This window comes from Oncorhynchus kisutch, linkage group LG4 (assembly GCF_002021735.2).
Source record: "Oncorhynchus kisutch isolate 150728-3 linkage group LG4, Okis_V2, whole genome shotgun sequence".
NCBI lineage: Eukaryota > Metazoa > Chordata > Actinopteri > Salmoniformes > Salmonidae > Oncorhynchus > Oncorhynchus kisutch.
Window position 1 is genome coordinate 54,385,104 of NC_034177.2, and position 16,476 is coordinate 54,401,579.

General features: G+C 43.2%; 1 protein-coding gene across 1 annotated transcript; it reads left to right on the top strand.

Moving 5' to 3' along the window:
- The first annotated feature begins 607 nt into the window (after positions 1–607).
- On the top strand, positions 608–16,275 carry LOC109889702 (L-lactate dehydrogenase A chain-like). Its single transcript, XM_020481323.2, has 8 exons — positions 608–881; positions 1,945–2,070; positions 7,729–7,846; positions 8,122–8,295; positions 8,869–9,042; positions 9,175–9,292; positions 14,721–14,844; positions 15,209–16,275. Exons 2-8 carry the CDS (start codon positions 1,945–1,947, stop codon positions 15,371–15,373), a joined length of 999 nt encoding a protein of 332 aa, XP_020336912.1. The 5' UTR covers positions 608–881; the 3' UTR covers positions 15,374–16,275.
- The last annotated feature ends 201 nt before the right edge of the window (positions 16,276–16,476 follow it).

The following is a 16,476-nucleotide window of genomic DNA, read 5'->3' on the forward strand; positions in this document are numbered from 1 at the left end:
CCAGCAGGCTTGCCAGTCAGACAAGCTAGCTACACTAACTTGATTGATACCTTGAAATGAGGTTGAGAGATAGGTTCCCAATCTGGGCTTAGCTAAAACCAACTTCATTAATTTTGCTAGGAGGCTATTATTACTACAGAGAAACAGCAACAAGATTTTAAAATAAATAAATTGAATTGGACAAATCTGAGTGGGCACGTACCCCCTATGGGCAATGACGCCTCTGATTACAGTTAAAGTTTTTGTGTAATTCGATTACATGTAATCAGTTACACCCCATCCCTGATCATGTTATAGTGTTAGATGTTTACAGCAGCAACAGTCCTGTTAGAACACTGGAGCACAATGCATTAAAGACAACAGGGACAACACAAGATGTGTAGCCTACATAATGTGTATGAGGCATCCTGGGATATCTTGTTTGGTGCCATTTTTCTGTTTATGTGATGTGACTGGGTTTCAGTATGATGAAATAGAACGGACCCAAAATGATATCCTCACACTATATAAAAAGGCGTCTGTTCAAGAGTAAAGAAGGGCTACTGGAGGGATTCCTCTGATGATGCACTTGGGCAATAGCACAGAAAAGTCTATGCAGAGACACATTAACCGAGCGTGGCGCGCACTACCGTATCCAAGAGCACAGCAATTACGTTTGCTCTGCATCGACGTGACATTTAACACTGACAGGTTTGGTATGATTCATATGTAATCACGCAATGTCTACCGGGCACCCCTAAGCTATTTAAATACCGTGAACCTCCCCATGTGCTCCATTGCTGCAGAAAAGCTGCATCCAGCCAGGGGAGAAGAGGCCAGCCGAAGACATTCCAACTCACTTCTCAGTGTTGTTTCCACATCACTTTCACTAAACCTTCAAGGTGAGACATCAGATTTTGTGATCAAGTAATGGGATGGGTCATTCCTACTTTGCGTGCCTTTTGGACCTCAAAACATTAGGGGAGGAAAGTACCTGTTTAATTTTTTAGGGGTATTCTAGCACTTTTAGTGGTCAAGCTCAAGCAGTCCTTAGCTGTGGTATATTGGACAAATACCACATTCCGTGGGCTTATTGCTTAATTATACCAGGCATTGTTGAATACTTGATTCTGATTGGCTTGAAGGGCATTCTATTTGCCTATAATGCACGCTAATATCAGCATGGTAGAATTCAATGGCTATAGTTCATTCTTACATGTTCTATTCAGCTGCTTTTGAAAGCAAAAGTCGAATTGAAAACATTATTGGCATTGTTGAATTAGATGCTCATAATAGAAAGCTAAGACTGATGGTTTGGTTAGCTAAACTAGCAAATCTTTATTAAGGGATAATCAACGAGAGGATATATGTTCTCTGGAAAATAATGCAACTCCGTGGAAGGTTAGTTCCATTTCGCTAGAGCGTCGTGGAGCACACCTTCCACATGGTTCATTATTCTCCAGAGAACGCATAGCCTCTCGTTGATTATCCTGATACTGACCTAACAGGAGGAATTGAAGCACAACAGGGTATTAAGCAAAAAGAAAACGTGGTGGAAAAACCAATAATGAATACAAGATCCTAACAGGGTGGAGATTTGGAGCCTAAAATAGCTGAATGCTGTTGTAGCTGTGTCATCAATTTAATGTCATATTCTAAACAGGCCCTTTACCATCGTTCTCCCCGAACCAGGAAGTATAAATAGCACCCATGTCATGACACCATTGCCACCCCATAATAGTTTGTGGTCAGTTAGGCAGGGCAACTGGAAGCAGGAGCAGAAGGGTGCGGGAGAGAGAGAGGCATTGCTATGGATACCCAGTGTTGCTGTCGGTCAAATAGGAGATAAAGATTTTATGCTGGTCTCTCTCTCTCTCTCTCTCTCTCTCTCTCTCTCTCTCTCTCTCTCTCTCTCTCTCTCTCTCTCTCTCTCCCTCCCTCTCTCTGGGTCTGTCTGTCTTTCAGATGACTACCAAGGAGAAGCTGATCACCCATGTGTTGGCTGGTGAGCCTGTTGGCTCCCGGAGCAAGGTGACAGTTGTTGGCGTCGGCATGGTTGGCATGGCCTCCGCAGTCAGCGTCCTACTCAAGGTGAGACGAATGGAGGGGGTGGGGGGACCCCCTTACAAAAAAGACTGCAGTTTTTAAACTACAGTAAAAGTGCAGTAACTGTGAAAGGGTGTAAGACTTTTAACCAGAGTGACAGGGGTATTAGGTGTTACAGTGTGAATTGTGGCGGCAGTGGGTAGTGGGAATGAGGGAGATAGAGGACAGAGGTAATGGGTGTTTAGGTAAAGTGCATGAAAATGAATGAACATAAGAAGTTAGACAGACATGACTAGGACACAATGTCCAGGGTCGTGTTCATTTGGCACCAAACAGAAGAATACGCACCTAAACAGAGAGGGACTGCATGTACATGTCCAATATGACATTGTTTTCTATTGAAAAATGTAAACACAAAAAACAAATCTGTTGCGTGCCCTAATAAACATGAACCAGGCCATTAGCTCCATTGTTCTAACTGGTAAGATAAAATATTAGAGAAAATAACACAGGAATCTGTTCAAGAGCTCCAAGATCATTGGTCTAAAACCCAACCCCTCTGTATTCAGTCTGGCTTTGTCTTATACACCACCAGCCAGAGTAAACAGGCTAAATGAAGTGAAGCTGATAAGTGAAGTACATTCTTTAAATGTTTGATGGATTCCAGTTCTCTCTGCATCAGGGAGTGTCAGAAACATTGAGAGACGTTTTTATACTCTAGCCATCGATACACCTTGCATTAACATCCCACTGAGCACACACTGGTAGAATCAACATGAAAACTACATTGAACCATCGTGGAATAGACATTGATTGGACTGTGCCCAGTGGGATGTAGTTGTCGTCATCCGATCAAGATGATCCGATCATTATCTGATCGAGATTTGTTGCGTCTACACATGGTATTAAAATGTGTCTCTTATCTGCCCACTGCATCCGTATTGTGACCAAAATCCCTGGTCCCTCCCTGTATGCAAGTTAATGTAACCAGCCTTGGACCTTGGACTCTCATTACGACATAAGCTTTATAAATCGACAAAAAACAGCACACTTTTATTGTCAATAATATGACACTCTCATCATTAAAAATGTATAAAGTGGAAATAGATAAAAAGTGCAAAGCAAATACTATGACTTTATTAAGGAATAAAGTGTCAAACTAAAAGTAGCCATGCTTACAGAAAGCAATGTGCCTTTACTCATCAGTTTGGACATATTCTACAATTTAGGAGAGAGTGCGGTAAGGAGAGACTTTTTTTTACATTCAGCATCACTCCGTCAAGGGAAATATAGTATTATTTCAAACAAATACATATCCATATATTTCAGGATGTTGTGTATCCCTAGAAATAAATCAGAATTCATGTAAACATTACAGTTTTGAAAAGATAATAGTCTTTTGGCACAACCTACTGCTGCCTACACATTTCTGTGCTGAATGAAATATTACCACTAGCTTTTTAAAACCATGTCTACCTTTGTTTTAAATTGTGGTTAGAAAATAATCACAATTGTTTTTTAAATATTTTAATCATTTTAAGCATATTTTAAAACAGGCTTAACACCTTACAAATACTTTGTACTTTTTAAAAAAGCTTAACATAGGCCATTATTGCAGTATTACTTTAGTGCCCTTTTGCAAACAGGATTTATGTTTTGGAATATTTTTTATTTTGTACAGGCTTCCTTTTTTCACATATTCAATTACTCCTTTTTAAAAAATATTTTTTTACCTATCTACCAAAAGGTGCCTGAAAACCTCCATGGTCTTTGTGGTTGAATCTGTGTTTGAAATTAACTGCTCGACTGAGGGACCTTACATATAATTGCATGTGTGGGGTACAGAGATGAGGTAGTAATTCAAAAATCATGTTAAACACTGTAATTGCACACAGAGTGAGTCTTATTATGTGACATGTTAAGCACATTTTTCTCCTGAACTTATTTAGGCTTGCCATAACAAAGGGATTGAATACTTATTGACTGAAGACATTTGATGTTGTTTTTAATTTGTCAAAACAATTTGACATTATGGGGTATTGTGGTTAGGCCAGTAAGCAAAAATCTTAATTTAATCCATTTCAAATTCAGGCTGTAACTCAACAAAATGTGAAAAAAGTAGAGAGATACTATCTAAAGGCATTGTACCGCTTTATTACTTTCATATCTGATATAGCAACTGAATTAAACTATTCACATTACCAAAAAAGTTGATAAAGCGCTCAGCAGCTTTCCCTCAATATTGACACAGCACTGTCTAGAATGAACAACAGACGGGTGTTGGGATGGTCACCCAATACCGCGTCCAGCTCTGACTAAAAAATGGCTATCGGGCACTCCCGTTCCCACTCCTGCTCTTGCAGTCCTTGGCCTTTCTGTACAATGTTTTCAAATATTCGATTTTGCTCTGGCATTGGACATGGAATGGGGAACCCTTATTCCCATTCGGAACAATATCTTTTTTTATAAATAGGCCTCTTAATTTCTATGTGCGTTATCTAATTTCAATTGGACTGTGCATCCGACCACAGTGCCAGTAGGCACTACTGGTTGAATCAAAGTTATTTCCATGTCATTTCGACCCCCAAAAATCTATGTGATGGCGTTGAATCGACAGGGGATACTGATTGGATTTGCAAAAGTAATCAACATAAGGGCGTCTCATCTTTTTTGGTCACCATATCATTTGAACCTACAATAAATCCAATGACGTGGTGACATTTGTTGTTGATTTCATGTTAAATTCACGTTAGTTGACAACTCAAGCAAATGTACACTGAATAAATTCCTGAGGCCCTAATCTATGGATTTCACATAACTGGGAATACAGATATGCATCTTAAAAAAATGGTTGGGGAATGGATCAGAAAACCAGTATCTGGTGTGAACACCATTTGCCTTATGCAACATGACACATCTCCTTCACATATCGTTGATCAGACTGTTGATTGTGGCATGTGGAATGTTGTCCCACTCCTCCGCAAATGCTGTACAAAGTTGCTGGATATTGGCGGGAACATGCTGTCGAACACGTCAATCCAGAGCATCCCAAACATGCTCAATGGGTGACATGTCTGGCGAGTATGCAGGCCATGGGAGAACTGGTACATTTGCAGCTTCCAGGAATTGTGTACAGATCTTTGAGACATGGGGCCATGCATTATCATGCTGAGAGATGAGGAGATGGAGGCGGATGAACGGCACGACAATGGGCCTCAGGATCTCGCCACGCTATCGCTGAGCATTCAAATTGGCATCAATAAAATGCAATTGTGTTTATTGTCCATAGCTTATACCTGGCCATACCATAACCCCACCGCCACCATGGGGCACTCTGTTCACAACTTTGACACCAGAAAACCGCTCGCTCACACATCTGCCATCGGCCCGGTTCAGTTGGAACCGGGATAAATCTGTGAGGAGCACACTTCTCCAGCGTGCCAGTGGCCATCGAAGGTGAGCATTTGCCCACTGAAGTTATGATGCCGAACTGCAGGCAGGTCAAGACCCTGGTGAGGACAATATTCGGTTGTGCAAACCCACAGTTTCATCAGCTGTCCGGATGGCTGGTCTCAGACGATCCTGCAGGTGAAGAAGCTGGATGTGGAGGTGCTGGGCTGGCGTCGTTACACATGGTCTGCGGTTTTGAGGCTGGTTAGACATACTGTCAGATTCTCTAAAAGGACCCTGAAGGCAGCATATGGTAGAGAAATTAACATTCACATATCTGGCAACAGCTCTGGTGGACATTCCTGCGGTCACCATGCCAATTGCACGCTCCTTCAAAACGTGAGACATCTCTGGCGTGACAAAACTGTACATTTTAGAGTAACCAGCAATTTTCCCCAGCACAAGGTGCACCTGTGTAAAGATCATGCTGTTTAATTAGCTTCTTGATATGCCACACCTGTCAGGTGGATGGATTATCTTGGCAAAGGAGAAATGCTCACTAACAGGAATGTAAAGAAATGTGTGCAAAATAATTGGGAGAAATAAGCCTTTTGTGCATATGGAACATTTCTGGGATCTTTTATTTCACTCATGAAACATGGGACCAACACTTTATATTTATATTTTTGTAAATCAAAACTAGACATTGAACTGACATCTGTTTCCAGTGGGTTGGTTTTTAATGAAGACCAACGTCTTAATTCTGGAGAAATTGTAGAGATATCCTTGTCCATATCTACTTTCCACCGACACATTGGTGCGTCTGGCTTCCGAGTTCAGCGAGCATTGTGTCAAGAAGCAGTGCGGATTGGCAGGGTCATGTTTTGGATGACGCATAGCTCTCGACCTCCGACCTTCGTACGGGAGTAGCGATGGGACAAGACTGTAACTTCCTTTTGGATATCACGAAATTGGGGAGAAAAAGGGGGTAAACATATATATATATTTTTTTAAAGACCTATAAACAAGGCTCCTGACTATTGTGTCCCAAATAACACCTATTCCATATTGTACTACCTTTGACCTCACTGGCATAGTTTGTGTCCCAAAACATTAAGAACAACTACTCTTTCCATGACATACTGTAGATTGACCAGATGAATCCAGGTGAAAGCTATGATCTCTTATTGGTGTCACTTGTTAAATTCACTTCAATCAGTATAGATCAATGGGAAGAGACAGGTTAAAGAAGGATTTTTAAACCACTCAGATGGTGAATGGGCAAGATTAAAGATTTAAGTGCCTTTGAACGGGTTATGGTAGTAGGTGCTACGCACACCGGTTTGAGTGTGTCAAGAACTGCAATGCTGCTGGGTTTTTCATGCTCAACAGTTTTTCCCATGAGTATCAAGAATGATCCACCACACAAGTTGACATCCAGCCAACTTGACACAACTGTGGGAAGCATTGGATTCATCATGGGCCAGCATCCCCTTGGAATGCTTTCGTCACCTTGTAGAGTCCATGCTCCGACGAATTAAGGCTGTTCTGTGGGAAAAAGAGGGTGCAACTTGATCTTCGGAATATGTTCCTAATATTTCGTACACTCAATGTATTGTCATACACCATGTGGGCCCTGGTCGACAGTAGTACACTATACATGGAATAGAGTGCCATTAGGGATGCAAACTAAGCCAGTGAGAAAACAAAGGCTTTACAGGAAATAGACCTAAGCTGAGAGCTGTGCATGTCAAGTCTGCCGAGATGATCTGAGTGGAGTGAGCCGGAGGTAACTGGTGGGCTGTCAGTGTGTTTTTTCCAGGGCTTGTGTTATAACCAATCAGTAGAAGGTTATTTTATCCAGTTGTTCAATAGGCCTATTTGGCATGAGACTGGTATCAATGAGACAATGGACTGGAGGGAAGTGGTTTTAGGCCTCTACGTGTGAGATGGGCCTGGTCAGTTGTCAAAATAAAACACAGTGAAAATGCATTTTAGACATAACACATTTTTAAATAGGTTAAATTGTTAAACACTACAAAGTGTATTACTAAATAATGATCATTCCACCATTAAATGTTTTAGTAAAATAGAGCAGGAACAGTTTCCCTGGACACAAATAAAGCATCGTCCGGGACAAAAAAGCAGTTTCAACGGTGAAATAGCTTTTTATGCCAAGATTTTGCCCTAATTTGTGCCCGGGAAACCAGCCCCTTATGTACAGTATAGCCATATACTTTTCTATATTGTATATGGCCAATATACATTGGAGAGCATGAACCATAATATTCCTGGTTTGCATGTGTTGACCAGGACCTGTGCGATGAGCTGTGCCTGATTGACGTGATGGAAGATAAACTAAAGGGTGAGGTCATGGACCTGCAGCATGGCAGCCTCTTCTGCAAGACTCACAAGATCGTGGGCGACAAGGGTGAGTGAAGTGTCATACACTTATGCACGCACACTCTGAAACACACATATGCACAAACGAGTTGTGCACACACACACACAAACATACAAGCACAAGTTGAGCAGACACACAAACGCACACACACATACAAACGCACACACATATACAAACGCACACACACATACAAACGCGCGCGCACACACACACACACACACACACACATTTGTTGCGGGGGTGCTTCGGAACACTAGGTTGCATTTGTGTGTGTTTAACGTGCATCTTATATCTCACTCAAGACTACAGTACGACTGCCCACTCCAAGGTGGTGGTGGTCACAGCCGGTGCTCGTCAGCAAGAGGGTGAGAGCCGTCTGAACCTGGTGCAGCGCAACGTCAACATCTTCAAATTCATAATTCCCCAGATCGTCAAGTACAGCCCCAACGCCATCCTGCTGGTTGTCTCCAATCCTGGTACGAGGAGAGAGGGATAAGAGAGAAGGAGGGAGAGAAAGAGAGAGAGGGATAAGAGAGAAGGAGGGAGAGAAAGAGAGAGATGGATGAGAGAGAGAAAGAGATAGCAATAGAACAGGAAGGTAGACAGATGGAGAGTACAATAAATAGAAAAGTGGAAGTGAAGGTAATTCGGTTGAACATCGTCTAGTGACTTGATCATTACCCTAGCATTATGATAAGTGATTGATAGGTTTGAATAATGTTAGTCCTGGGCTGGAATAAAAGCCTGCTCATCCTGTAGCTTTCCATGACCAGGGTCAGGTTACATTACCATTAACAACTCCACGGTCCTATTGCTGACAACTCCTATAAAATGTGTCACTCCTTCACCCCTCCTCCCCTCTTTCGGTCCCCAATGTTTGACCAATCTGCAAAGTCAATATAGGCTATACAGTGAACATTTCTACAAAGAAAATATATAATTTTAGGCATAATGTTAGTGATATGTTAAGGATAGGGTAAAGGTTAGGGTTTGTTTTGTTAACTCAGATTGTGCTAATATTTGTCACCCCCCTTCTTCCAACATCCCAGTTGACATCCTAACCTACGTGGCTTGGAAGCTGAGTGGTTTCCCCCGTCACCGCGTCATCGGTTCCGGCACCAACCTGGACTCTGGTCGTTTCCGCCACCTGATGGGCGAGAAGCTACACCTTCACCCATCCAGCTGTCACGGCTGGATCATTGGAGAGCATGGAGACTCCAGCGGTATGTAGGCTATGGCTTCAAATACACTCCACACCCGTCTATCTGATTACAATATTGTGGAAGACTTTCACATACATTGGTACTGTGTCTATGACAGTCTGACTGGATGCCTGTCTCTTCTCTTTCTCCCAGTGCCCGTATGGAGCGGTGTGAATGTTGCCGGTGTTTCCCTGAAGGGCCTGAACCCAGACATGGGCACAGACGCAGACAAGGAGGACTGGAAGCACGTCCACAAGATGGTGGTCAATGGGTGAGTCTTATAAACACACATCGGCTATATGTTCAACTTTATCTTTACTTATCAAGGGTCATGTTAATCAGGGATCACCCTTTTAAAAATGTTTGCAATGGGAAATGCGTTACTTAGTGGAGAAGTTCAGATAGTACTCCATTCATATAGTACTCACTCCTTTTCGGCTCGTTTTCTTCCGTTTCATGCCTAATGAACACAATGGTTTTATTTAAAAACAAAATATTTAACTAGGCAAGTCAGTTAAGAACAAATTCTTATTTACGATGACGGCCTACCCCGGGCCAATTGTGCGCCGCCCTATGGGACTCCCAATCACGGCCAGATGTGATTCAGCCTGGATTCAAACCAGGGAATATAGTGTCACCTCTTGCACTGAGATGCAGTAGACCGCTGCACCACTCGGGAGCCCTAATGGTTGGGTAAAGCAGAGCTCAGAGACTACTGTAGCACACGAATATACAGTCGTGGCCAAAAGTTTTGAGAATGACACAAATATTAATTTTCACAAAGTTTGCTGCAGTATCTTTAGATATTTGTCATGTTACTATGGAATACTGAAGTATAATTACAAACATTTCATAAGTGTTAAAGGCTTTTATTGACAATTACATGAAGTTGATGCAAAGAGTAAATATTTGGAGTGACCCTTCTTTTTGAAGACCTCTACAATTCGCCCTGGCATGCTGTCAATTAACTGGGCCACTGATGGCAGGAGTTTGTCAGAATTTGTGTTTTTTTTTTGTCCACCCGCCTCTTGAGGACTGACCACAAGTTCTCAATGGGATTAAGGTCTGGGGAGTTTCCTGGCCATGGACCCAAAATATTGATGTTTTGTTCCCCGAGCCACTTAGTTATCACTTTTGCCTCATGGAAGGGTGCTCCTTCATGCTGGAAAGGCAGCATGTTCGTCACCAAACTTTTCCTGGATGGTTGGGAAAAGTTGCTCTCAGAGGATGTGTTGGTACCATTCTTTATTCATGGCTGTGTCCTTAGGCAAAATTGTGAGTGAGCCCACTCCCTTGGCTGAGGAGCAACCCCACACATGAATGGTCTCAGGATGATTTACACAGGACTGATGGTAAAAGCTCACCTTTTCTTCTCCAGACAAGCTTTTTTCCTGATGCCCCAAACAATCGGAAAGGGGATTCATCAGAGAAAATGACTTTACCCCAGTCCTCAGCAGTCCAATCGCTGTACCTTTTGCAGAATATCAGTCTGTCCCTGTTGTTTTTCCTGGAGAGAAGTGGCTTCTTTGCTGCCCTTCTTGACACCAGGCCATCCTCCAAAAGTCTTCACCTCACTGTGCATGCAGATACACTCACACCTGCCTGCTGCCATTCCTGAGTAAGCTCTGTACTGGTGGTGCCCCGATCCTGCAGCTGAATCAACTTTAGGAGACGGTCCTGGCGCTTGCTGGACTTTCATGGGCGCCCTGAAGCCTTCTTCACAACAATTTAACCGCTCTCCTGGAAGTTATTGGTGATCCGGTAAATGGTTGATTTAGGTGCAATATCCTTGCCTGTGAAGCCCTTTTTGTGCAAGGCAATGATGATGGCACGTGTTTGCTTGCAGGTAACCATGGTTGACAGAGGAAGAACAATGATTCCAAGAACCACCCTCCTTTTGAAGGACATTCAAACTCAATCATGACAGAGTGATCTCCAGCGTTGTCCTCGTCAACACTCACGCCTGTGTTAACGAGCGAATCACTGACATGATGTAAGCTGGTCCTTTTGGGGCAGGGCTGAAATGCAATGGAAATGTTTTGGGGGGATTCAGTTCATTTGCATGGCAAAGAGGGACTTTGCAATTAATTGCAATTCATCTGATCACTCTTCATAACATTCTGGAGTATATGCAAATTGCCATCATACAAACTGAGGCAGCAGACTTTGAAAATTAATATTTGTGTCATTCTCAAAACATTTGGCCACGACTGTACTATTTATATAATTAGAGACCTGATGTAGTGAACTTGTAGCCTGTCATACATGGAAATACTCTGCTTTTAGGGCCAGTTTCATGGACACAGCCTAGTCCTGGACTAAAAAGTATACTCAATGGTGAATCTCCATTGGAATAGATTTTTAGTCCAGGGTTCGGCTTAATATGGAAACTGGTCCATAGAGTTGAACTCCAAATGAATCAGTCTATACTGTATAAATCATTAACACAATGGTTGAGGTAGAGTTAAATTACTACAGGCCTAATAAAATCTAATGGACTTTGGTGTAATGGAGGAAGGAATTTGGAAAACATGCTGGACTAACACAGTAAGCACTGACTACGCCAATGACTAAAGCCTTTTACTTGCTGTTATGGAATGCTGTAGACTGTAATGGCATTACCATTAATTACACGTTTTTACTTGTAATTCACAACCCACTTCATAACTACATTAATGGCATTTGTCCCTGCTGTTTTCAAAATAGACTAAATATACAAAACATTCAGAAAGCTACACTGCTCTTTCCATGACATAGACTGACCAGGTGAAAGCTAGTGAAACCTTATTGATGTCACTTTTAATCATGTGTATGTGTGCCATTCAAAGGGTGAATGGGCTAGAACAAAACGTCAGGCACACCGGTTTGTGTCAAGAACTGCAACACTGCTGGGTTTTTCACACTCAACAGTTTCCCATCTGTATTGTTAGGTTCCAATTATCAGAGTAAGAACTCAACGGACACTATGAAATCTTAAACCAAGTATATTCATCCCAGAAGGTTGAACAGCTGAACCGACAAAAACATATTCACACAAGCACGGATATTTTTTATTTTTATTACCCCCCTTTTCATGGTATCCAATTGGTGGTAGTTACTGTCTTGTCTCATCGATGCAACTCCCGTACAGACTCGGGAGAGGCGAAGGTCGAGAGTCATGCGTCCTTCGAAACACAACCCAACCAAGCCGCACTGCTTCTTGACACAACGCACATCCAACCCGGAAGCCAGCCGCACCAATATGTCGGAGGAAACACTGTACACCTAGCGACCTGGTCAGCGTGCACTGCGCCCGACCCACCACAGTAGTCACTAGTGCGCGATGAGACAAGAATATCCCTGCCGGCCAAACCCTCCCTAACCCTAACCCTAACCCTGATGACGCTGGGCCAATTGTGCGCCGCCCCATGGACCTCCCGGTCGCGGCCGGCTGTGACAGAGCCTGGGCTCGAACCCAGAATCTCTGGTGTTCTTCCTCACTTCATCTGACCTGACCTCTGCCCCAAAGTCCTCACTCCCCAACTTACGGCTGTCATGGTGACTGGTAACCAGACTGTGTCTCTTCTCCTCCCAGAGGCTCCCTCCAATAGGATCCCTGATGGCTAACAATAACATATCCTGACATAATGTAAAGGTTATACATTAACTTCTCTCCCTCAGTGACATGAATACTTATATTTAATATTCTCAGAAGCCAACAGTATCAAGAATGGTCCACCACCCAAAGGACATCCAGCCAACTTGACACAACTGTGGGTGGGAAGCATTGGCGTCAATATGGGCCAGCATCCCTGTGTTTAATGCTTTTGACACCTTCTAGAGTCCATGCCCCGACCAATTCAGGCTGTTTTGAAGGCAAAAGAAGGGGGGTGCAACTCATTATTAGGAAAGTGTTTCTAATGTTTGCTATCTTAGTGTATATCTTCCACTAATGGTTTTTAGCATTTACAATAGGAAACGCTACCCATATTTCCCCCAAAATTTGATGGTTGTTTTAAATGTTTTATGAACGTTATACCTATCTTATAGGTTAAAGAGGTGTGGGTTATGTTAGAGGTGTAGGTTAAAGGTGTGTGTATAAAAGTGTTATGAAGGTTACACATATGTTATATATAGATTATATAGATGTGTTTAAAGGTGTGTATGTGTAATATACACTATATATACAAAAGTATGTGGACTCCCCTTCAAATTAGTGGATTCAACTATTTCAGCCACACCTGTTGCTGACAGGTGTGTGAAATCGAGCACACAGCCATGCAATCTCCATAGACAAAAAGTGGTAGCATAATGGCCTTACTGAAGAGCTCAGTGACTTTCAATGTGGAACCATCATATGATGCCAGCTTTCCAACAAGTCAGTTCTTCAAATTTATATTAGAGCTGCCACTATCAACTGTAAGTGCTGTTATTGTGAAGTGGAAACGTCTAGGAGCAACATGGCTCAGCCACAAAGTGGTAGGCCACACAAGCTCACAGAACGGGACTGCTGAAGTTCGTAGTGCGTAAAAAATGTTCTTTTCTCGGTTGCAACACTCACTACCGAGTTCCAAAATGCCTCTGGAAGCAAAGTCAAGACAAGAACAGTTTGACAAGAACTGAGTCCAACAGACAATTCTGGGTTTGGCGGATGCCAGGAGAATGCTACCTGCCCAAATGCATAGTGCCAACTGCAAAGTTTGGTGGAGGAGGAATAATGGTCTGGTGCTGTTTTTCATGGTTTGGGCTAGGCCCCTTAGTTTCAGTGAAGGGAAATGTTAATGCTACTACATACAATGACATTATAGACAATTCTGTGCTTCCAACTTTGTGGCAACAGTTTGGGGAAGGCCACCGTGCACAAAGTGAGGTCCATACAGCAATGGTTTGTCGAGATCAGTGTTGAAGAACAGGTCAAGACTAGCCTGCAGAGAGCCCTGACCTCAACCCCATCAAACACCTTTGGGATGAACTGGAACGCTGACTGTGAGCCAGGCGTAATCACCCAACATCAGTTGCCAGCAGCATACCACCCTGCATACCACTGAAGCTAAGCAGGGTTGGTCCTGGATGAGAGACCAGATGCTGCTGGAAGTGGTGTTTGTGGGCCAGTAGGAGGCACTCTTTCCTCTGGTCTAAAAAAATATCCCAATGCCACAGGGCAGTGATTGGGAACACTGCCCTGTGTAGGGTGCCGTCTTTCGGATGGGACGATAAACGGGTGTCCTGACTCTCTGAGGTCATTAAAGATCCCATGGCACTTATCGTGAGAGTAGGGGTGCTAACCCCGGTGTCCTGGCTAAATTCCCAATCTGGCCCTCAAACCATCACGGTCACCTAATAAACCCCAGTTTACAATTGGCTCATTAATCCCCCTCCTCTCCCCTGTAACTATTCCCCAGGTCGTTGCTGCAAATGAGAACGTGCTCTCAGTCAACTTACCTGGTAAAATAACTGATAAATAAGTACTCGACATCACTAATGCTCTTGTGGCTGAATGGAAGCCCCGCAGCAATGTTCTGACATCTAGTGGAAACCTTCCTAGAAGAGTGGAGGCTTTTATAGCAGCAAATGGAGGACCAACTCCATATTAATGGCCATGATTTTGGAATGAAATGTTCGACGAGCACGTGTCCACATACACTACATGACCAGAAGTATGTTTGTATCTTGGATGTTCCCCTCTAACGCCTCCCCTCGTTTCACTCTATGTCATATAGTGCCTATGAGGTCATCAAGCTGAAGGGTTACACCTCCTGGGCTATCGGCATGTCCGTCGCTGACCTGGTTGAGAGCATCCTGAAGAATCTCCATAAAGTCCACCCTGTATCCACCCTGGTCAAGGTAAGAAGACCATATGCCCGGAGTCCATCTGCCAAAATGGGACAGATGCAATGTTGCGTATTCTATCATTGCCTGTGGTTGTAGACTAGGAGTAAAGTCTTTCTTTTAATATTTTTTTTAGTCTCAAACCGACAGGAAATCTATATGCCAAAGCATATACTGTAACCAATGCTTGTTAAGACTGAAGATGTAAGGATTAAGTTGGCACACACATGCTAATACGCACCCTCCCCCACATACACACACCTACCTCTCATGTACACACATGCCCCTCCGTCCACCCCACCCAAACCAACACTCCAGCTGTGTTTGGCCCTTAACCAGTTTCTCTCTTTGCCTCCATCCATCCCCCTCCCTTTCTCAGGGGATGCACGGTGTGAAGGAGGAGGTGTTTCTCAGCGTGCCCTGCGTGCTGGGAAACAGCGGTCTGACCGACATCATCCATATGACTCTGAAGCCAGAGGAGGAGAAGCAGCTGAGCAACAGCGCTGAGACCCTATGGGGCGTACAGAAAGAGCTCACCTTGTAAAGAGTCCTGTGTGCCCTTCTGTAACATCCCCAACCCCCAATCCCACCTTCTCTATACCCGTCCTTGTTCTCTCCTATAGTCTTACTATTGATGGTACAAATGAAGCCTTTTAGGCAGGATCAATTATGTACAGTAGCTTAGAAAAATTATTTGTTTGCGCGGGAGAAGTATCTGGTATGATGTCGAATTTGGAGGAGTCATTTTGCTGTTTCTAGATATTAATGTGTTGGCTTGTACTATGTCATCGATGTTTCTTGTCTTATTCACACTCTTTTCCTGTTAATGTTTTAGAAAGTGATTGAAATTGTGAGCAGGTTGATTTCCACCATTGCACTCTTTGTTTAGTGTGTTGGAAAGTTGGCCAGAGCCATTCAGTTGCAAAACTAACCGTAAGTGCACGGATGCGAGTCTCTCTCAATGAAAGGTGTGTTTGTTTGGTATCGGTAGAAAGTAAGACTAGGATCAGGTCTGAAGAAAGGCAGTGGGTTTAAACACACTGCCAATTGCACTGTACCTGCTGTTTTGTATGTCAATAACAAAAAGCGTTAATAAACATTGGAATTGTCTGGGCGCTCACATAAAAAAAAAATCTGATGGCACTTTCCAATGTTATGTTTTGGGTTAAAACCTGACCTGTAAGTAACTGATGGTTACAATCAATGTTCTGTGCACCCTAAATGTCTGCTCAGTTTTGTCACCGTTAATGATGATTTCTCAAAATCGGTCTCTCCATGTGGCTTTGGACTGAAGCCTCAGTGGCCCAAACTCCGCTGTGATGGTACTGCGATAAAGGTATTATGAGCTGAACTGGAACTACGGCTCTGTACTGTGCTTGTCAAGGCAGCTGGTCCGATCCGATTTTCTTCACCACCAACCAAATAAAACTACCAGGATGAAACAAGCCTCTCTTTTGTCACTCTCTGTGTGTCCGTGCACGTGTGAGCTATACCATGCCTGTATGGGAGTTGTGTTTACGTGTTAGAATTGCAGCTGGTTCTACTGATTCTTCTAGGCAGAGTTGCAAAGAAAAGGCCATATCTCAGATTGGCCAATAAATATAAAAGATTAAGATGGGCAAAAGAACACAGACACTGGACAGAGGA